Source organism: Labrus bergylta, chromosome 4 (assembly GCF_963930695.1).
Source record: "Labrus bergylta chromosome 4, fLabBer1.1, whole genome shotgun sequence".
Lineage (NCBI taxonomy): Eukaryota > Metazoa > Chordata > Actinopteri > Labriformes > Labridae > Labrus > Labrus bergylta.
In genome coordinates this window covers 2,494,909-2,517,574 of record NC_089198.1, presented here as the reverse complement: position 1 = coordinate 2,517,574, position 22,666 = coordinate 2,494,909, and the positions used below count along the sequence as shown (strand labels likewise).

The 22,666-nt window shown below is 48.2% G+C and overlaps 1 protein-coding gene across 4 annotated transcripts; it reads left to right on the top strand.

Annotated features, from left to right (window-relative positions):
* The first annotated feature begins 371 nt into the window (after window positions 1–371).
* Window positions 372–21,576, top strand: smg7 (SMG7 nonsense mediated mRNA decay factor). 4 transcript variants are annotated; one of them, XM_065953460.1, is made up of 23 exons: window positions 372–503; window positions 3,883–3,914; window positions 4,236–4,353; window positions 4,481–4,613; window positions 4,901–5,072; window positions 5,651–5,722; window positions 6,014–6,164; window positions 6,307–6,442; window positions 6,552–6,717; window positions 7,585–7,747; window positions 7,836–7,906; window positions 8,764–8,824; window positions 9,016–9,135; window positions 9,886–10,309; window positions 10,425–10,566; window positions 11,976–12,394; window positions 13,090–13,443; window positions 14,923–15,072; window positions 16,337–16,423; window positions 17,634–17,784; window positions 17,868–18,038; window positions 18,217–18,377; window positions 18,531–21,576. In XM_065953460.1, the coding sequence occupies exons 1-23, from the start codon at window positions 439–441 to the stop codon at window positions 18,642–18,644; spliced, it is 3,633 nt and encodes a 1,210-aa protein (XP_065809532.1). In that variant the 5' UTR covers window positions 372–438; the 3' UTR covers window positions 18,645–21,576. The 4 variants fall into 4 exon arrangements, with proteins under 4 accessions (XP_065809532.1, XP_065809531.1, XP_065809534.1 ...); XM_065953459.1 differs by having other exon boundaries at window positions 16,334–16,423; XM_065953462.1 differs by lacking the exon at window positions 14,923–15,072.
* The last annotated feature ends 1,090 nt before the right edge of the window (window positions 21,577–22,666 follow it).

The window sequence follows — 22,666 nt, the reverse complement described above, 5'->3', positions numbered from 1 at the left end:
TCTTCCTCCTTCCTCCTCTTCTTCCTCTTCCTCCTCCTCTTCCTCCTCTTCTTCCTCTTCCTCCTCCTCCTCTTCCTCCTCTTCTTCCTCTTCCTCCTCCTCCTCTTCCTCCTTCCTCCTCTTCTTCCTCTTCCTCCTCCTCCTGTTCCTCCTTCCTTCTCTTCCTTCTCTTCCTCCCCTCCTCTTCCTCCTCCCCCTCCCCTCCTCCTCCCCTCCTCCTCCCCTCCCCTCCCCTCCCCTCCTCCTCCCCTCCTCTTCCTCCCCTCCTCCCCCTCCCCTCCTCTTCCTCCTCCCCTCCTCTTCCTCCTCCTCCCCTCCTCTTCCTCCTCCCCTCCTCTTCCTCCTCCCCTCCCCTCCTCTTCCTCCTCCTCCCCTCCTCTTCCTCCTCCCCCTCCCTCCCGGCTCAGACAGGAACAACATGGCGGCTGGAGGCTCGTTATGTTCGGTGTCTGTGTGAGCGGCTGGTTCTCCGGCAGGATGAACCTGTGCGGGCAGTATCTGCGGTGAGCTGTGAGCGGGGTCCTCGGGGTCCTCGGGGCCCTCGGGGTCCTCTGGGGGTCTCTGGGGGTCTCTGTTTGTCTCTGTTCTTCACTTTGTTCCTGCGTGAGGATTGTTTTGTTCTGTTGCTAATGCTAAAGCTAACAGGCTAACCGTTAGCTGCTAGCTACACATATCAACAAACAATCGATGGCGCCACCAAAGAACTGACATTCAGTCGAATAATCACAGCATTTGATTCAAATTGGATTCGATTTATTTAGAATCAACGCTCACTACCCGCTGTTATAACGAACTAAGGTTTAAATGATGTTTACCCGCCACAGACAGACGTGTTTACCAAATGTTAGCTTTAGCATGCTAGCGTCTTTCTGCGTCAGGTTAGCGTTAGCATTAGCGTTAGCATTAGCATTAGCGTTAGCGCTGTTTTTAAATAACACGAAACTGTTTTTATTTACTTTAATGATGATACAAAACTTTAATACCGCGATTATAATCCACACACACACACACACACACACACACACACCTGTACACTGATACACACACACACATACACCTGTACACTGATACACACACACCTGTACACTGATACACACACACACACACCTGTACACTGATACACACACACACACACACACACACACACACACACACACACACCTGTACACTGATACACACACACACACCTGTACACTGATACACACACACACACCTGTACACTGATATACACACACACACCTGTACACTGATACACACACACACACCTGTACACTGATATACACACACACACACACACACCTGTACACTGATACACACACACACACACACCTGTACACTGATACACACACACACATACACACCTGTACACTGATACACACACACACATACACCTGTACACTGATACACACACACACACACACACCTGTACACTGATACACACACACACACATACACCTGTACACTGATACACACACACACACACCTGTACACTGATACACACACACACACACCTGTACACTGATACACACACACACACACACCTGTACACTGATACACACACACACACACCTGTACACTGATACACACACACACACACACCTGTACACTGATACACACACACCTGTACACTGATACACACACACACACATGTACACTGATACACACACACACACACCTGTACACTGATACACACACACACACCTGTACACTGATACACACACACACACACACACACACCTGTACACTGATACACACACACACACACACTGATACACACACACACACACACACACACACCTGTACACTGATACACACACACACACACACACCTGTACACTGATACACACACACACACACACACAGCTGTACACTGATACACACACACACACACACACACCTGTACACTGATACACACACACAAACAGCTGTACACTGATACACACACACCTGTACACTGATACACACACACCTGTACACTGATACACACACACACACTTTATGTATCAGTGTACAGGTGTGTGTGTGTGTATCAGTGTACAGGTGGGTGTGTGTGTATCAGTGTACAGGTGGGTGTGTGTGTGTGTGTGTGTGATCCCTTTAGGGGCTGCAGACTTTCTGGTCAGGATGATCAGGGAGGTTTTACCTTAATGTTTATTTATCAACAAGGGAGCTTCTCGCTGTGTGGATTAATTGCTGCATCATTGTTTGTGTTGGTTCTGTTGTTTGTGTTGGTTCTGTTGTTTGTGTTGTTTGTGTTGGTTCTGTTGTTCGTGTTGGTTCTGTTGTTTGTGTTGTTTGTGTTGGTTCTGTTGTTTGTGTTGGTTCTGTTGTTTGTGTTGTTTGTGTTGGTTCTGTTGGTTCTGTTGGTTCTGTTGTTTGTGTTGGTTCTGTTGTTTGTGTTGGTTCTGTTGTTTGTGTTGGTTCTGTTGGTTCTGTTGTTTGTGTTGGTTCTGTTGTTTGTGTTGGTTCTGTTGTTTGTGTTGTTCGTGTTGGTTCTGTTGTTTGTGTTGGTTGTGTTGGTTCTGTTTGTGTTGGTTCTGTTGGTTCTGTTGTTTGTGTTGGTTCTGTTGTTTGTGTTGGTTCTGTTGTTTGTGTTGTTTGTGTTGGTTCTGTTGTTTGTGTTGGTTCTGTTGTTTGTGTTGTTCGTGTTGGTTCTGTTGTTTGTGTTGTTTGTGTTGGTTCTGTTGTTCGTGTTGGTTCTGTTGTTTGTGTTGTTTGTGTTGGTTCTGTTGTTTGTGTTGGTTCTGTTGTTTGTGTTGTTTGTGTTGGTTCTGTTGTTTGTGTTGGTTCTGTTGTTTGTGTTGGTTCTGTTGTTTGTGTTGGTTCTGTTGTTTGTGTTGTTCGTGTTGGTTCTGTTGTTTGTGTTGGTTGTGTTGGTTCTGTTTGTGTTGGTTCTGTTGTTTGTGTTGGTTCTGTTGTTTGTGTTGGTTCTGTTGTTTGTGTTGTTTGTGTTGGTTCTGTTGTTTGTGTTGTTCGTGTTGGTTCTGTTGTTTGTGTTGTTTGTGTTGGTTCTGTTGTTTGTGTTGGTTCTGTTGGTTCTGTTGTTTGTGTTGGTTCTGTTGTTTGTGTTGGTTCTGTTGTTTGTGTTGTTTGTGTTGGTTCTGTTGTTTGTGTTGGTTCTGTTGTTTGTGTTGGTTCTGTTGTTTGTGTTGTTCGTGTTGGTTCTGTTGTTTGTGTTGGTTGTGTTGGTTCTGTTGTTTGTGTTGGTTCTGTTGTTTGTGTTGGTTCTGTTGTTTGTGTTGTTTGTGTTGGTTCTGTTGTTTGTGTTGTTTGTGTTGGTTCTGTTGTTTGTGTTGTTTGTGTTGGTTCTGTTGTTTGTGTTGGTTGTGTTGGTTCTGTTGTTTGTGTTGGTTCTGTTGTTTGTGTTGGTTCTGTTGTTTGTGTTGTTTGTGTTGGTTCTGTTGTTTGTGTTGTTTGTGTTGGTTCTGTTGTTTGTGTTGTTCGTGTTGGTTCTGTTGTTTGTGTTGGTTCTGTTGTTTGTGTTGGTTCTGTTGTTTGTGTTGGTTCTGTTGGTTCTGTTATTTGTGTTGGTTCTGTTGTTTGTGTTGTTCGTGTTGGTTCTGTTGTTTGTGTTGGTTCTGTTGTTTGTGTTGTTCGTGTTGGTTCTGTTGTTTGTGTTGGTTCTGTTGTTTGTGTTGGTTCTGTTGTTTGTGTTGTTCGTGTTGGTTGTGTTGGTTCTGTTGTTTGTGTTGTTGTTCGTGTTGGTTCTGTTGTTTGTGTTGGTTCTGTTGTTTGTGTTGGTTGTGTTGGTTGTCTGTCTGTCTGTCTGTCTGTCTGTCTGTGTGTGTCTGTCTGTCTGTCTGTCTGTCTGTCTGTCTGTGTGTGTCTCTCTCTCTCTGATGGCTCTGTCTAACCTCCTCCTCTCTGTTTGTATCCGAGCAGACAGGCAGAAGCCCTGAAGGCTGACATGACAGGTAGGTCACCACACATACACACACACACACACACACACACACACACACACACACACACACACACACACACACACACACACACACACACACACACACACACACACACACACACACACACACACACACACACACACACACACACACACCTGTACCACACAGAGGTCAGGCTTTTAAGATTGGTGAACTTAACTCTGAGTGTCAGGACTTTGAGGGGGAGGCCTTGTTACCCCGGTAACAAGGTAGGCTGCACACCTTACCCCCCCACATGTCCGCTCACATCCTGCAGCTGCTCCTCATCACTTTCCTCTCTGTGTGTGTCAGATTCCAAGCTGGGGGCGGCGGAGGTGTGGACGTCCCGGCAGGCCCTGCAGGACCTGTACCAGAAGATGCTGGTCACTGACCTGGAGTACGCTCTGGACAAGAAGGTGGAGCAGGACCTGTAAGCGGCTCCGCCTACGTCTCAGATCATACACCTCCATCAGATGTGGAGGAACAGATGTGTGTGTGTGTGTGTGTGTGTGTGTTGGCGCCGGTCCTGATGGCGTTTCCTTTTTTGTCTCCCGCAGGTGGAATCATGCGTTCAAGAATCAGATCACTACCCTGCAGAGCCAGGCCAAGAACAGAGCCAACCCCAACCGCAGCGAGGTCCAGGCCAACCTGTCCCTGTTTCTGGAGGCCGCCAGCGGCTTCTACACACAGGTGACCGTTTCTTCATTCTCATGTTTATCATGTTTTTTTTGGTGTCTCGTCTGTCATGGCGCCCACCTCTACATATTACACCTGTGACGTGTTTGTCTCTATTTGGCTGCTGAATGAAACTGTGTGTAAGTGACGTTACCCTAGCAACTGTCGGCATGCTTGCAGCCCTTTAAGGTTCATATCAGCCGTCACCATGGCGATGTGAATGAAGACATTAAAAAAGTCCCCAGAACGTTTTGGTGTGTTGGGTCACACGTTGGCGTTAAACCTGCCGTGTCGCCCTCCAGCTGCTGCAGGAGCTCTGCACCGTGTTCAACGTGGACCTGCCGAGTCGCGTCAAGTCGTCCCAGCTCGGCATCATCAGCAATAAACAGAGCAGCAGCAGCGCCATCGTCACGCCACAGCCCAGCTCCTGCTCCTACATCTGCCAGCACTGCCTCGTCCACCTCGGAGACATCGGTGAGAGGACACACACATGTACACATATACATACACACACACACACACACACACACATATATACACACACACATACACACATATATACACACACATACACACAGGCACACACATATATATACACACACACATACACACATATATACACACACACATACACACATATATACACACACATATATATACACACACACATACACATATATACACACACACATGTACACATATACACACACATACACACAGACACACACATATATATACACACACACATATATACACACACACATACACATATATACACACACACGTACACATATACACACACATACACACAGACACACACATATATATACACACACATACACACATATATACACACATACACATATATACACACACACATATATACACACATACACACAGACACACACATATATATACACACACATATATACACACATACACATATATACACACACACATACACATATATACACACACACACGTCCGGTGTTATTAACAGACATGAAGCGTTCTCTACGACCTCTGACTCGTACATGTTTCTGTGCTTTCAGCTCGTTACCGTAACCAGACCAGCCAGGCGGAGTCGTACTACCGACACGCAGCTCAGCTGGTCCCGTCGAACGGTGAGTGTGACGCCCTGCTTTGAACACCGGGGGACACTAGCCCTGTTCAGAGAGAGTGTGTGTGTGTGTGTGTGTGTGTGTGTGTGTGTGTGTGTGTGTGTGGCTGTGTGTGTGTGTGTGTGTGTGTGTGTGTGGCTGTGCCGTGTTTCTGCAAGGCTGAAAGTTAATGTGACCTCAACGTACGAAGACGTGATGACGGCTGAGCTTAGCGACGGAAACATTGGAGATCGTTCAGCCATACTTTAAAAAAATCTAAAACCAAATGCTCCTCCTCCTCGGTGTGTCCTGCAGGTCAGCCCTACAACCAGCTGGCCATCCTGGCGTCCTCTAAAGGAGACCACCTCACCACCATCTTCTACTACTGCCGCAGCATCGCCGTCAAGTTCCCGTTCCCAGCAGCCTCCACCAACCTGCAGAAGGCCCTGTCCAAGGCTCTGGAGAGGTAACACTGCTCAAAACTACGAGAAATCACAATCAGCCAGCGAATCAGGGCACGAGAAGAAGACAACCAGGAAGTGACTAACACCAGTACCGTCCCCCATATGATCTGACATGTTCTGCCCCTCCCTCTGTGTCTTCTGCAGCCGCGACGAAGTGAAAACCAAGTGGAGCGTGTCAGATTTCATCCGGGCCTTCATCAAGTTTCACGGCCACGTCTACCTGAGCAAGAGTCTGGACAAACTGGACGCTCTGAGGGAGAAGCTGGAGGAGCAGTTTCAGGTGAGACAGATCGTCGTCACAGCTCAGAGTTCACTCGCTTCTTCTGCAGGTGTTTCATTAAAAAAAAAAAAAAAGATTTTAAAGATTCTCTGTGTGCTCCTGTGTGCAGAGGCTGATCCTGCAGAAAGCCTTCAGCTCGCAGCAGCTGGTCCACATCACTGTTATCAACCTGTTCGAGCTCCATCACCTGAGAGACCTGACGGCGGTGGACAGCAGCGAGCAGAGCTACAGCAGTGAGCAGCAGATCAGCTGGTTCCAGCTGCTCGGACTCTTCAGTAAGAATCACTCTGATCACACTAACCATAACTGGCCTCCAGTATGACCTGCATCTTAAAGGGATACTTCACTCATTAGCATTAATCTTTGTATCATTAGAAACCTGGTAGAATTTTTGAATGGTCGTGCATCCCGCCCTCATTTCTCCCTGAGACTGGAAGGTTCTGTATTACTGAGTCTGAAAAGGAACTTCCTGTGACGCAAATATCGTCATTTTGCGTCACTGGAAGCTGTTGCGGTTAGCGGTGTGAAACTACAACGCAGTAGTGAAGATGTCTGTAAATGTTTTTATTTCTATATTTCTACTGATATACTGTATATTTTGGAGAAACTGTAACGATCAAATTTCCCTCTGGGATTAATAAAGTATTTCTGATTCTGATTTGGACCTTAGTGGGAGTGGCCTGCGGTGCTTTGCATTCTGGGATTTGGTGTCTTTCATCCACATGAGCCAAAAAGACACTTTCTGCCTTTTCTCAGCCAAGAAGGCTCCAACTTCAAAATGTATTTCACATTTCTACATATATGACCCAATGTCAACACAGATTCATGTTTCAACGGGTGAAGTATCCCTTACTTAACTTAATAGTTAGTCTTAACTACTTAAGACCCCATACTGTGTGTCTAGGACTTCATTGTTTGTTGCCATGGTATCAGACAGGTGTTGATTTTTAGTGGAGTTCTGTATCTTTACATCCCTTTTGTTGACATGTTTGTGTGTTTGAAACAACGTCTCCTGATTGGTTTAGACTGTGTACACAGGCGTGTTGTCCTCTCAGCGTCGTCAGCAGTTCGTCTCTGACACGACGCTCTGCGCTCCGAGGCCGGATCGTTAAAGGGCGTTTTGACTTTGTGTTTCCCCTCAGTGTCCTTCCTGGGCGTCATGTTCAGCCGCGCTCTGCTCAACAAGAGCCGGGGGGGCGAGGAGGTCATGGGGGAGTGTCCTCTGCCCGCCATCAAAGTGTCTCTGGACTGGCTCAGACTGAGACCCAGCGTGTTCCACGAGGCCGCCGTGGACCAGAGGCAGCAGTAAGTCTTCACGCGGTGCTCTGTGCTCTCTGATTGGCTCTGAACATGCATGTGTGTAAACCCTCTCTCTCTCCCTCTCGTCTCTCAGTATCTGGCCCTGGCTCGTCTCCATCCTCAACAGTTTCCAGCCCAAAGAGGACGACGTGTCGTGTTTGTCAGGTAGGAGTCTTTATTTAGAGCCGTGGCCCTCACATCCTGTTCTCCTTCAGAATAAAAGCTTCTCGCCCTTCAGCGTCTAAATCCTCCTACTGACTGATCGTCTCCGTTTATAGCAGCCACACTTAGCAACGCGGCCCTCATAATGTCGGTGCGACCTGCATGAACGCTGTCACTGACGTCATGCGTGTGAGACAACCCGATCGAGCTGAGGCGTGCCATGGCGGTCAGCAGAAAGCGAGCTCGTGTGGAGGAATAGAAAAATGTGACGGGACAAAGAGAGCTCGAGATACGTTATGTTATTGTTAGCGTATGGCTTCGCTCGCGTGGTCGCGCTGATTAGTGTGTCGTTTCATGCTGCATTTCTATTGGTTGGTTAGCTGACGTAGATCGTAAAGGCGTCCACAATGTGAAGTGATCGCCTTTAAGTTTTCGGACGCTGTCAGACATCAGTTGCATGTTTTCTTTGGTCGGCCATCTTTGATCCTCTCTCACAGAGCGACGTAGGACCGTCGTTTGGGAGCCACGACCACAGATATGACCTCGATTGATACGGGTGAGGCGACCCCACACGGCCTCTTTTTTTAGTCTTCTGACCTCTCCGCAGGTCGCACCTACACATTCACACCCCGAGTTGCTCCTGCTGGTTGTCAGCGGGGGAAACTCGGGGTTAAGAGTCTTTCCCGAGGACACATCGGACATGTGGCTGCAGGAGCTGGGGATCGAACCCGATCTTCAGGTTAAGAGATGACTGACTCTACCACTGAGCCACAGCCGCTCCAATTGATCTCTACCGTCACTGGAGATCGCTCGGTCCCGTTTGTGTTCTTTGTTTGAAGGTGTGTTTGTTTTCTCTGCAGTGACGCCCCTGCCTGAGGAGTTTGAGCTGCAGGGTTTCTTGGCGCTGCGGCCCGCTCTCAGGTACTCACCTTTTCATGAAGCACAGATTTCCTATTTTAAAGCGATCCATGAATCTCCCTGATGGATTTATAATGAATCTACTCCAACACCAAACAGCTTTTATTTTTTACACTTCCTTTTATTTTGAAAGGTTCATAAACTTAGTTTGAATGTTAAGAATGAAATGTTAATCAAGTCGACGCTCTCTTCAGGTCGCTGGACTTCACCAAAGGTCATCAGGGGATTCTGGTGGACAGAGACGGTCTGCCGGTCCACACCCGACATCAGAGACTCATCGGTCTGGGGAAATGGGTAGCTGACAGCCAGCCGGGGTGAGTCCACCTGCTTCACCTGTCCGCTCCTCAGATTTAGACTCTGGATTTTTGTGAGCTTACTATCTGATCATTAAGGAAACATGCTATGTTGAAGTGCTGGCTTCTCTGACAACAATGCAGCAGCCAGTATGTCCTCCTTCTAACTTTAGATTCTGCTCCTGAATGCTCTGGATTTGTTTGGACCAGAGAAGGTAGGCGCTTTTAAGACACCCCCACACGGCCGTTTTAGACGCCCCTCGGTTTGTCAGATATGAGAGCAGTTATCAGGTCAACAGGTGTTGCAGCGATGGAAGCGGTCAAGAGAAGTGGTTCAGATAGAAGTGATTGTACCCGACCTAAAAAGCCTCTGCATTTTTCTAATAAGCTCCACGAGCAGAAACGTGCTCAAACTAGGATCAATATTGGAGATGCTTTTGAAAAATGGAGAGAGGTTAGAACACAGAAAGGTTTACAGACCCATGCAGAGCTGGATAAACACTGAAGCTTCAGAGTCCACCACATGGTGACCTGAGTGAGCATCCACTCTAGAGAGGAGGAGGGGGGGGGACAGCTCTCTATGATGTTTAGAATTTAGACTGCAGTACCCATTTTAAACACTAGGTGTCAGAGTTACATACTGATATAATAAGGTCACTACCACATGATTCCAGTGTAGACACTTTTGGACCATTTCTGACGACTTTCACCAAACAGACCGGTGAATAAACCCCACTGAGCATCAGAACATGACCCGTCTCCTCCCTGCAGGCTGATCCAGTGCAGAGTGAGTGAAGACGGCCTCCTCGTCTTTATCACTGACATTCCAGAGCAGGCCATCGAGGAGCCACAGGAGAAGGAGGCACCGGTGCTGCAGGAGTCGTCAAACGGCGAGCAGACGGCCAACGACGGCGGGAACTCCGGCCTGAAGTCGGTGCTATCAGCAGGGAAGACGCAGAGCTCCTGGCCCGACGGCAGCGACCGACCCGTCGTTACCTTCAAAGAGAACATTAAGCCCCGAGAGCAGAGCCGAGAGCCGACGCGGAACCACAACCTGAAGGACAGCGGGAAGGAGCGCCGAGACTTCAACAAAGGAAACGGGGCTGCGGGGAAAGGAGAGCTGAAGAGGGACGGGAAGAGGAAGAGCGAGCTGAAGAAAGCCGCTCATGAGAAGACGCCTGATGCTGTCAAGCAGGTGAAGAAGCTCAAACTTTAATTTAACATGGCGGCTCTGACTCTGAGGATCTTACCGAGACGCGTTCAAGCAGCTGAGGTCACGAGTCTCTTTGTTTTGTTTTTTTGTCGTTCAGGTCAAAGCGCAGACGGAGCTGAGGAAGACCCCGGTGTCTGAGGCCAAGAAGACTCCTGGCACTCAGACTCAAACCACCTGCTCCTCCCAGTTCATCCCAATCCACCATCCTGGAGCCTTCCCACCGCTGCCCAGCAGACCTGGTACACACACACACACACACACACACACACACTCTCAAACCCGGCCTTCTGTAGCCCCTCCCCCTACAGAGATTTAACCTCACAGACACAGGGAGTTGTTATTCTTCTGCTGCCTCTTTCTTTTAGTTTGTCGAGACCTCAGGCTGTTCTCAGTTCCCCATCAAACTTGGGTTTCCTCTGAGCCCGCCTTTCCAACAGCTCCCTCTGCAGGACACCAAGAGTCATTACAACACGCCCCCACTGTGCTGTCACACAAATCACACCAGGCTCTGTTGCCTAGTAACGTGCCAAAACACGATTTCCGCCACTCTCCAGTCCCAGGGTTCCCACTCGTCCTGGAAAACAATTGACTCATTTTCCAGTACTGGAAAACACCTGGAAAATTAGAGAAAAAGGAAAATCAGGTGTTGTCCTGGAAAGTTATTCCAACACTCTCCTACAGGGTTGGACATTTTCACCGCGACATGTTAATAAAAGTATCTATTTGTTACATTAATCCACAACGCAGATTGAATGGAAGTCTATAGATAATGTAATGCTCCGCCCCCCCCCCACCCCCCCTCGTGTCAAAAGTGGATATTTATTTACAATTTAGTTGAGAGGATGGAGCGAAAAGATCCTTCACAAAAAGAGAAAAAAAACACCACGAGAGTGAATTGTGGTAACGACTATCAGGTGGAGTTGTGTTTTCTCCTCAGTTTGAGGTCCGCACATCAACAGCAGTTAGTTAACGTTATTGATGACGTGCTAACTTGCACTGAATCTCTCTCTCTCTCTAGTCGGTCTTTCTTGCTAACCTAGCTGCTGTCTCACTTCCAGGACTGTGTTCTGCTTTGTGCCTGACAAAAGTGAGAGTGGAATACAACTATTTCATAAGTTTGATAAAACTGGCTAACGGTTCTTTTACTTTGCTAGCATTGTGTCTTCAAATACAATACTGCGTTAAGGGTAAAAAATGGACCATACCTTTGAAGCGGTAGCTCACAGTGGGTGTGATTAGCCTTGTTAAAGATACTTAATATTGGTTTGGCACGATCACGGACTGTCATAGCAGCTCGATCATCGCTGAAAATGTCCTGGAAAATGATCTCTGGAAAAGAGTGGGAACCCTCCCCAGTCCCCTGCTGTCCCCGCACAAACATGCTGCTCCAGCCCCAACAGCCTGAGCACGGTTACGTCTTATACGTACTTCATCAGATGTCTTTACGTGATCCTGACCCGTTCTTTTGTGTACAAAGAGCACGGTGTCTAGTGGATCCGATTAAAGGTCCCGCACATGTATGAAGCTTTATGTTCTTCTGGGTATGAGAAGTCGGGCACACATTAGTTGTTAAGTTGTTGTTACTGCTGTTCCGTGCACACTTTTTTTCTGTCATTTAACATCCTGCTCCTGATTGGTTCCTTTGCAGGATTCCCTCCCTCGGCCTATGTGATCCCTCCCCCTGTGGGGTTCCCGGGACTCCAGGTGAATCCGGGCTTCACGTTCTCCACCGGAGTATCCGTCCCCGCCCCTTTCCTCCAGCCGGGTGTCCACACCCAGGCCGGCACACAGGCGGGTAAGCCGTCCCACATTCCCTACAGTCAGCAGAGGCCCTCAGGTCCCGGTCCAGGTCAGGGACCAGGGTCCTCGGGCCAGATGCCAGGGCAGATGAACCAGGGGTCGTCGCAGAATCAACAGCCTCAGAATCAGCTGCCCTCTCAGCAGGCCATGCAGCAGACGGTCCAGCTGCAGGTTCAGGCCATGAGCCAGCAGCAGCAGTCTCCCACCAAACCGGTGCAGCAGGTCGGGATGGGGAAGAGTCCACCACACCACCCGGGTCTGCAGCAGGTCAGTACTTTAAACATCCACCTGTTAGACGAAGGGTTCTGAGATTGCTGTCCCTATAAGTGGAAAGATTACTGACTCAGCTAACCTGAACGCCTCAGGCAGCAAACGCTCTGTCCCCCTTTAGTTTTTATACTGGTCTTTGGGGATCTTACCTTTAAATCAACAAACATGGAGCAATGATCTCTGTGTCTTTAAAAGTAAAAAAAGATCCAACTTTCAAAATATTTCTGAGATGGGAAAAACAAAACTGTACAAGCTTTGTTCTGTGCTGCTCAAAATTAAAGGACCCAGACTTTTTGCAGCAGGTTTGACATGGTTCAATATGCAACCAGCAGGTGGCAGCATTTCTTTCGGTCATGTGCAGTGGTCCAATTAAAACGATCTCAGACTTGTTAAAAATCAACTGCAAAAAGTTACTGGACATCCAGCTCTTGATCTCAGACAGGCAGTCGTTCACAGAACTCGAGATTTAATGAGCAGGTACATCTGGGTATCATCAGCATACACATGAAACAACACGCCATGTTTATAGCGTACTTAACTAACTTAATACTTAATTAACACTGTCTTTAAAGAGTTCTTCAGGGCTGCGTGTGTAAAACCCCAGAATGATTCGGAGCCTTCCCTCAGACGGAGACGGATGAGAAACGTTTGTCGCAGTTGGTGATCTTCTTTGTATTTTCTTGTCTCTGCAGTACATGCAGGTCCAGGATCAGCCGGCTCAGATGTGGAACCAGGCTCAGGCCGCCCTGCAGAAGATTCCCTCCCTGCAGATGTCCATGAAGCAGCCCCAGCAGCAGCAGCAGCAGCAGGCCTTCTACATGGCGGCTCAGGACCCCCTCAAACTGTACGAGCACCAGCTGCAGCCCCCCAGCATGGACAAGAAGATCAAGTACCCCAACGTCAAGATGCAGGACTTCTACTGGGAGCCGTCCTACAGGTTAGGAGAAGGGCTGGCTGTGATGGCCGACAGGATGAAGAGGCCTCCACCGGGAGGAATCTGTCCAGAGCAGGACCCCTCCGCCGGGCCCAGGGGACCCCCGTTTGAGGTGAGCATCCCTAAAAAGAGGAGGCGAGGGTGTGTTCATGTCCTGATGCGTCTCTGTGTCTGTTCGGTTTCTGAGCGGGTCCTTTGTCTTTCTGAGGATGATTTGTTTGATCGCTCGGTGCCTGTTTTCACGTCATGTTTATAAAGTGATGAAATATCCGATCAGGAGTCTGTATACTGTGTGTTATTTTTTAAATCGACCGGGCGCTCTGTGCGTTTCCTTGTCTGGCTTCCTGTCCGTCTCGATCTATTCTGTCAATCTTGGCGTGAGACTAGAGTGGTGGAAAACAGCGCCGTAGTGCTAGGCGTGCAAGGATTATGTGGAAATTGGCAGTGACTGTTAATCAGCTAGCTTCTCAGTGTCGGCTTCCTCCTGATCATGGGTACATTTTGTCCTTTGGTCTTTTCGGATTTTAGATTCAAGTTGTGATATTTTTTAAATTTTTTTGGGCCATTTTGGTTTTCTATGAGATGGGACAGCTGGAGAGAGACAGGAAATGTTGGGAGTAGAGTGTGGGATGACATGCAGCAAAGGACAGAGGTCGGATTCGAACCCACGGCCGCTGCGCTAAGGACTATAGCCTCTGTATATGGTGCACGCGTCATAACCGCTAGGCTATTAGTGCTCTCAAGGCGTTATGGGGGGATGAAGTGATCCCCCTCTGCGCCGTCTTCAGAGGTGTTAAAGAGGAGAGAGAGGGGATCAGCTGAGCCAGCGGGGGAGAACAGCTGTGTGTGTGTGTGTGTGTGTGTGTGTGTGTGTGTGTGTGTGTGTGTGTGTGTGTGTGTGTGTGTGTGTGTGTGTGTGTGTGTGTGTGTGTGTGTGTGTGTGTGTGTGTGTGTGTGTGTGTGTGTGTGTGTGTGTGTGTGTGTGTGTGTGTGTGTGTGTGTGTGTGTGTGTGTGTGGAGCTCCTTCTGAGAAATCAGAATCAATATGAACGTACAAAGACGTGATGGCGATGGAGCTCCGTGATGGCGATGGAGCTCCGTGTTGGCGATGGAGCTCCGTGATGGCGATGGAGCTGAGCTCCGTGATGGCGATGGAGCTCCGTGTTGGCGATGGAGCTCCGTGTTGGCGATGGAGCTCCGTGATGGCGATGGAGCTCCATGATGGCGATGGAGCTCCGTGATGGCGATGGAGCTCCGTGATGGCGATGGAGCTCCATGATGGTGATGGAGCTCCGTGATGGCGAGGGGCTCCGTGATGGCGCTGTTAGGGCTAATGTTTTCCCAGCGACTGGAGGGTCAGCACCCACTGAAAGCTGATCTCCGCATGCTTCTGGTTATCGAGCAGCAGAACACAAAGCTAGAGATGTGTTGTCGAGGACGATTTGAAAATGAAGCTCTCAGGTTTCTTTAAGCTTTCCTACTTCCACCTCTTGTCTTACCGGCTTGCCTTCTTTCTGTTTCTCTTCTTTTTCCCGCTCTCTCTCTCTCTCTCTCTTCTTCTTCTCCTTCTCCTCGTTTCATCTCTCACCAGGACAACAAGAGCTCGCCTCTTCTCCCTCCTGACCTGTTAAAAACTCTAGCAGATTTTGAGGAGGAGGAGGAGCTCGTCTTTACTAAGCCTCCTGATTTCTTCCAGGCTTTGGCTGGCCCTCTTAGCACTGCTCCCGGACCAAACATTTTTGTATGTAGACCTGTTTTCTGCCTCCAACATCCCATCCCCTCCACCACCACCACCACCACCCTGCATCCAGACCCATCCAAACCTAACGACACTCTGTTCATCATTTAACAGAACTTCTGTCTCTCTCGTCCTCTCATCTTCCTTTTTGATTAATTTACTAACACAACAACTAAAATTCAGTCCAGACATTTTAAAACAAATCACCCCATGATGCAGAACTCTTCCTGAAGTCTGAGTGTTAAAGTCAAACATGAAGCCTCACTGTTGCTTCAGCTGCTGGTCAGATTCTTCTCTGAGTTCAGGATACACATCGTGCACCTCTCGTCCAATCGCCTGCCTGTTTGCTTGAAGTGAAATGCTGACTGGAGAACGACTGATTAATCAGTGAGCTGATAATGGTCAACGATTCTATTTGATAGCACGATGCGTCACGGTGCAGCCTCAATTTTCTATATAACTGAACATGGCTACTTTTTCAGAGACGACCAGTCTTAAGAACATGAACTCCTTTTGTATCAGTAATTAAATTATCAATGTCTTTACAATGGAAGCTAAAATAAACTAATCCTTAGGGTTCAACCGATATCGATACTGGGGGGAAAAATCAGATCCCGATATATGGGCCGATGTCTTTCTACGATCTTTAGAGATATATTGATTTTTCGTTCATCGCTCTAATGCAGTCATCAAACACTTGTGGAAAAGATTTATAATGAAGACGAGATGGTCACTCAGCTGGAAAGTAACTGAGCATGTACGTGCATCACCGCTCAACACTCTGCAGAGTGATGATGCTTGTTGTAATCCATATAGCGCCCCCTGCTGGTGACAGAGAACTGCTAGTGTAACACAATGAAACTCAGATTAAATGATGTTTGACTGGAGAATAAATCGAGTAATATCGGAGCATATCTGCAATGAAATTAGCCGATACCGATAGTCACTGGATATGCTGATATCAGGCGATATTATTGGCTGGCTGATTAATGAGATTTATTATAAAGATAATGAAAAGGTTATAAGCACAAGTTTCTGTGTTCACTTCTCAGAACATTGTAGCTCTCATCTGAATCTGTGAGCTTTGTTCAGGGTTAGTTTTGTGTCCTGCGTTTTTATTTCCGACGAGTCGCTGCTGCTGAAATGCGTGCATGCGATCGTGCGTGCGTGCGTGCGTGCGTGCGTGCGTCTGTCTGCGTCTGTCTGTCTGTCTGTCTGTGTGCCGCTCTGTGTCAGTACTCATCCCCTCTGTCCGTTATCTCAGCAGCTGCCAAACCAGACCAGGATGGAGAGTGGACCAGAGGTCGTCAGCCAATCGTCTTCTCTCCTGCCCATTTCTGGATTCCCCATGCAGGTCAGAACTTTTCTCCATCCTGGTTATCACGACATCAGCTCTTTCAATACCGCCATCACCGGTTTAAACGCGCACGTTTGGTCGTGTGGCAACGCTGATTGTTCAACCTGCCAGCTACAGCGGCGGTTATATTAAAGAAGCGTTAAAGATGGAGTCAGTATCATGTCCCTACAAAATAAAATACAGACTTATACTAAAGTAAAGCTGCTCAATCATCACTTCGGGGCAACACAACGATTTTTCAGTGATATTTATGGTCTTGGTCTTGGTCTTGGTCTTGGTCTTGACCTGGATCCCTAAATGTCTTGGTCTTGTCTGGGTCTCAGAGCTCTCTGGTCTTGGGTGTGTCTTGGTCTCTGTTAGTGTGGTCTTGACTACCACACTAACAGAGACTCTGTCCTCTGACTGGATTTTACTGTTCTGCTTTGTTCTGGTTGACTCGGGACGTTTGTGGGCGGAGCTGGTGTGTTTCCTCCAGCCAATGACAGCGCAGCAGGTGAGTTTAGGAGTGGATACAATTCAGTGATTGGACGAGATTCAAAGCGGTGAATATGACGGACGTGGACGTAGCAGCAAAGAAGAGAAAATATAATCAGAGTGAGGAGAAACACCAAGTGGATAAAGCTTGTTCTAAAACGAGGGTGAACCTTGTGTTGTCTTTTACCTGTAGATGTGGAGTTGGTCTACTTCCTGTTGGACAGGAAGGTGACAAACACCAGCGGTTAGCTTGTGCTAGCGTGCTAAATTGTTGGTACAAGCAGTAAACGTGCACACTACGTCCTGCAGGGAGTGTGAGCTTCTGGTATAGATGAGCCCAGGAGGAGGGGCCCTGTACTGACTCTGACACTCAGAGCAGAGCCAGCAGTCTCACGCGCTCACTGACCAAACGACTCCGCCTCCTCCTTGTGTCAGAGCGGGTGGCAGTGTTTACAATGAATGTTAATTTGCGCCCAGCATTCAGGTAAACTTGTGTTCTCCCCTCTCCAAGTTTCAGCAAACAACAGAAACATTTAGTGTGCTCGCCTGCAGTGCGTCTCTTTCTGCTGGAATGGATTTGCATCATCAGCGTTTGTTAAATCTTTCTGATTCGATCGATCATTTAAATATTAGAGATCGTGTCGTTTTAAAACACAGGGTATTTCACTCGTGATCAGAGATGCCTCCTGATCCGTCACAGCTCTAACGTTTACATGATTTTTTATTTTTTCAGGAGTATAACCAGAACAGCATCTTCAGTCAGGCTTACGGCAAGAACCTGCCGCCCAGCTCCAAGCCTGACACTCCCATGATGCACCAGGAGCCCTCCCTCTACTCCCTGTTTGAGGGGACTCCCTGGTCCCCCTCCCTCCCTGCCAGCTCAGGTACGTCACCTGTGAACATGTTAATAAATTCTTGTTCATTAAAAGGTACGCAGCTCTGATGTAAGCTGTTTTTTGATTGGCAGATCACTCCACCCCAGCTAGCCAATCACCTCACTCCTCCAACCCCAGCAGCCTGCCGTCCTCGCCACCGACACACAACCACGGAGCCATGCCCTTCTCCAACTTCGGGCCCATTGGTACTCCGGACAGCCGGGACCGCAGGGTGATGGACCGCTGGAAGGCCGACAAGACTGGTGAGAGAGGGGCGGGGTTTAGGTTTAGGGGGTGGAGGATTAGGGTTGAGGGGCCAGATGGGTTGGATTAAGGAGGTACAGGTGACTGGGTTTTAAAGGACTGTTGTTAGGGGGGTTCGGAGGGGCAGGTTTAAGGATACAGGTTTCGTCGTGTAGCTAACTCACTGATTGTTTTCAGGAGCGGTCAGCGGGTTCGGTCTGGACTACCTGCCGGCTGCAGCCTCCTCTGCAGCCTCGGACACCAGCTGGCACCAAGCAGGCCCGCCGGGAGGCTCCTGGACCAATCAGGAGTGTCCGATGGAGGAGTCGTCCTCCACCGTGCTGCTCGACAGCCTCAAGGTTAGTCCCGCTGTGTCTGTCATACACGAGAATAAGAGCAGCTGTCACTGACTGTCAGTGATGAACGAACGTTGAGCAGGAAGGAAAAGAAAAGCTGTGACGTTTGTGCTAACCGTGATTAGCGTCGTGCTAACTCTCCGCTCTCCTCCGCAGTCCATCTGGTCAAGCTCCATGATGCAGCCGGGCCCGTCGGCGTTGGAGCAGCTCCTCCTGCAGCAGAAACAGAAGCAGCAGCGAGGTCACGGCACCATGAACCCGCCTCACTGAACGGCCGGCCGCCGCGACACTTTGTGTTCTGACGTCAACGGAAAAAAACCCACCACCAGGAGAAATGGGAGGAGAAAAAAAAACAGAAGTTTGACGAAGACGAGCTCCAACTGAAATGGAAAATTAAACCGGTGAGAAACGGTGGAGGCTGGGGAGGCAACACGACCCCCCGACGAGGCTGAAACACCACCCCCACCCCCCCCCTCGGCTGTCGAGGAGCGGGGGAAGCCCCTCCTGGATCGGAGGGCGCGGGATCTCTTCAAACGCGGTGCCACGTGCCACATCCGCCGGGTTTCCTTCAACCTGCGGGAAATCTGAACATTGAGGAACATAACCATCCCCCCCTTACCACCTCTAACCCCCCCGGTTTTAGACAGACGCCACACCTCCTCTCTCACTTGGAAGAACTCTCTCTCTTTCTTTAGAAATAAAAAAATAAAAACCAACCTCGTGGACGTCTGCTCAGCCGTTCGGGGCGCCTGTTTTTAGCGTCTCTGCCGCCTGCAGACTGAAGCGAGGTGTGTGTGTGAGAGAGCGAGGACGGTGTGGTGGTCGAGTTCAGGGGGGAGGTCAGGTGAAGCACCTGGGGGGGGGGGGGGGGTCAAAACAGACTGGACTTTGTGATCTCTCCATTCATTTTCATGTCGGAGGAGGAGGAGGCTCTGTGTGGCTGGAGGGAGGAGAGGACGGCGGGTCGTCACTGCGGGTCGTCACGGCTATATAAATATATAAATACGTATATATTGCCATAGTTGGACTTTAAGCGGGCCTTGTCTCTTAGCCGTGCTGTGAGAGCGAGGAGTGGAAGCGGGACTGAGCGCTCGCTCGCTTGATGTCCGTTATTGGAAGGAAGAGACTTCTCGGCTCGACGACGGGGCGGCCTCACGGTTAACGTCCCGGGAAAGAGAGACACACGAGCGAGAGGGCGGGGGAGGGGCTAAGAACATAAACCCAGTGACTCTTAGAGATAGTTTAACCTTTAGCTTCATGAGATATTAACAAACAAACTGTATTTTGTGATTTGTTCGTAGCAGTTTTAGCTTGGCGCCCTCTTGAGGTGAACACAGGTATGTCTATTAGCTTCCTGCTTGAATATTTTCGGGGGGTTCCCTTCCTCTCCGGATTTTCTTCTTCTTCCTGTTATTTCTTTACTTAATGAAGAAAAAAAAAACACTTAAAGGTGAAACCCTGCTCGCTTATTTAACCTGCTTACTGTTTCTTTATGATCCTGCTCTTTTTTACTCGTTTGAACGCAGCTCTGCTCGTCCTGCTCACGTCCCCCTGTGCTGCTGTGAGGGTTAGCACGAGGCTACAGACAGACAGATAAACAGACAGACAGACAGGTGTATACAGTTAGCTGACTCAGCCTGAATGTTTTCCACATCTCTTTCTTTCGATAACCACTCCTTGTACAGCAGATTTTTCTATGAATCGTAGCGTCTGGAAGCCCCGCAGCGCCGCTTTTACTCAACCGTCACTAACCGCCAAAGCTCCCGGAACTACACGTCCCAAACTCAGGAAGGGACTGAACCTGGACCTTTGGGTGCACAAACCTCCTCCAGTATATCCCCCAAAGCAACGAGTCCTGATGTAAACGATTATTTTCACAATCTCCCGTTCATGTTGTGATGGGTTGGTTTGTGAAATCGTAAAGCGAGCTGATTATCTCGATCGGGGTGCGTCTCTCTGATCAGGAGGTTTAAATAATGTAGAAATAAATCGTCTGATTATAACCACACGTCGGTTAGAAGCTGTTTGCCCTTCAACCTCCGTCAGATCCCGCTCTGATCGTTCCGTTTAAAGAAAAGTGACTAAAGTTTAGTTTGATCATGATTTAAAAATGTCGAGTAAAGATGAAAGAGAGGCAGGTGTTGGTTCTTTGAACACTCAGAGCGGCAACAAACGATCGGCGTTTTCTTCAGATGGGCAAATTTTTGTAGTAGACCCAAGACCGGACTCGAGACCACTTCCTGAAGGTCTCGGTCTCGAGATAATTTTCACTCGGGCTTGTCCCGGTCTCAGACTGGGTGGATTCCGGATTTAAAGACCCATCAAGACCACCGCTGATCGGCTATTTCTCCACGTCATCACTGAGATTAGAAGGAGAACGTCATAACTTAGTCTGATTTTAATCCCCCGGTAACGTCCGCAACCTTCCCGGTGGTACGGTTTAAGTGAGTGAGACGCCCGCTCTACACAAGGTGATGATTTGTCCTGCCTTGGTCTTTGGTCTTGTCTACGCTTTTAAAAACTACAAATATGACTTCCTCAGAAGTCCGGGAAAGAAAACCTGATCATAAATCTGCTCTTTGATAAACCAGCCGTCACAACTGGCTCCTGTCGGATCACGCCGTCTGAAAAACAGTTTCTGAGTTCGTTTAGTTTGATCGATGGTGCAAAATGTTCCGTTCACGACGTTAAAGTGAGGCAGCTGGATCAACCGGTTTTCTTCTTTATCATCACCTCTCTGCCCGTCGGTGTTTCTGTAGCGCCGCCCCGACTTTAGTTTGAAAGGAGAGACGAGCGGCGGTGGAAAACAGGCTCTACCAGGCGCTCTGCGTCTACTTTAAACCACAATTCCAGTTTCACTTCCAAGGTTCCAGAAAAGTTCCCGTGACGGACACAGAACAGCGGAAGAGTGACGTCGAGTTTGTTCCTCGTCGAGCGTTGACCTTCACTCAGTCCTAGAAGTTTTAGAGCCAATCAGGACGCATAGAGGCTGCAGCACTGAACATAAATAACTTTTTTTTTCTACGCTCATTGTTATGCTTTGAAGGGGTAAAAAAAAATAATAGGAGCGTGGTTTTATTTTTCCCCGCTGAGGGCGTTTTAAGGAAGCAGACTTTGAAGAGACGTCTGTTTTCAGTGTGATTGTGCTTTTCATGTTGCATTTACAAAATGTATTTGAAGACAAATAAAGATGAAAAAAGTTCATGAATGTGACGACGAATTGGCCACGAGGGTCGAGGAGAAAAGAGCGGTTTATTTTTTCATGTTTGAAGTTCGACACGAGGATCTCAGCTGGTCCTGGTTGCTCTCTTGTTTTTGTAGAGTAAGAAGTAGGGTTGTCACAACTCTAATTAAGATGACTGTTTGTAACCACGGCAACAGAAATGGACAACCTAGACTAAAGATCTGCTGTTTCTTTAAAGGTCACATATCCTCCTCCTCTTCAGTTTAGTGTCATAAGTGTGTGTGAAGTTTCTTGTTCTAAATCCACTCTGATCTTATATTAGATCATGTCTATAAACCCCTCTATTTCAGCCCTGCTCAGAACAGGCTGTTTCTGTGTCTGTACCTTTAAATATGTAAATGAGCTGTGTCTGACCACGCCCCCTCTCTGGAAGGGCATGGTGGCTCGTTGCTTTCTCACGCCATGCCATGGATTTTACAGAATATGTGGCCTTTAAAGCTGCCTCGTTATATGTGCGGTGGCTCCGAAGGTCAACGGCACAAACATTTCACAATTTTTGTGGAATATATTTAAAAAACCAGGAAGTTAAAAGTTCTTAGCGTCTGGAGAAATTTTCTTCTTTGAAATCATGAAATATATTTGTGCAGTTGACCTTTAAGGGCCGCCGTGTTAAAAATAACAGATTTAAAAGTAGGGCTGTCGGCATTAACGAGTTAATCACGGTTAATCTCATGTTGTTTTGTCCCTTCAGGCTCTCCGTAGATACTCGTCCTCAGTGTCTCCCTGTAGTCTCACTGCTGCATCTCTGAATGTCTCATTTCACTTTAACAAACTCTCACACAGTAATATCCACCTTATGACATCACACACTGACCTGATGACATCACACTGACCTTATGACATCACACATTGACCTGATGACATCACACTGACCTTATGACATCACACATTGACCTTATGACATCACACACTGACCTTATGACATCACACTGACCTTATGACATCACACACTGACCTTATGACATCACTCATTGACCTGATGACATCACACTGACCTTATGGCATCACACTGACCTTATGACATCACACACTGACCTGATGACATCAC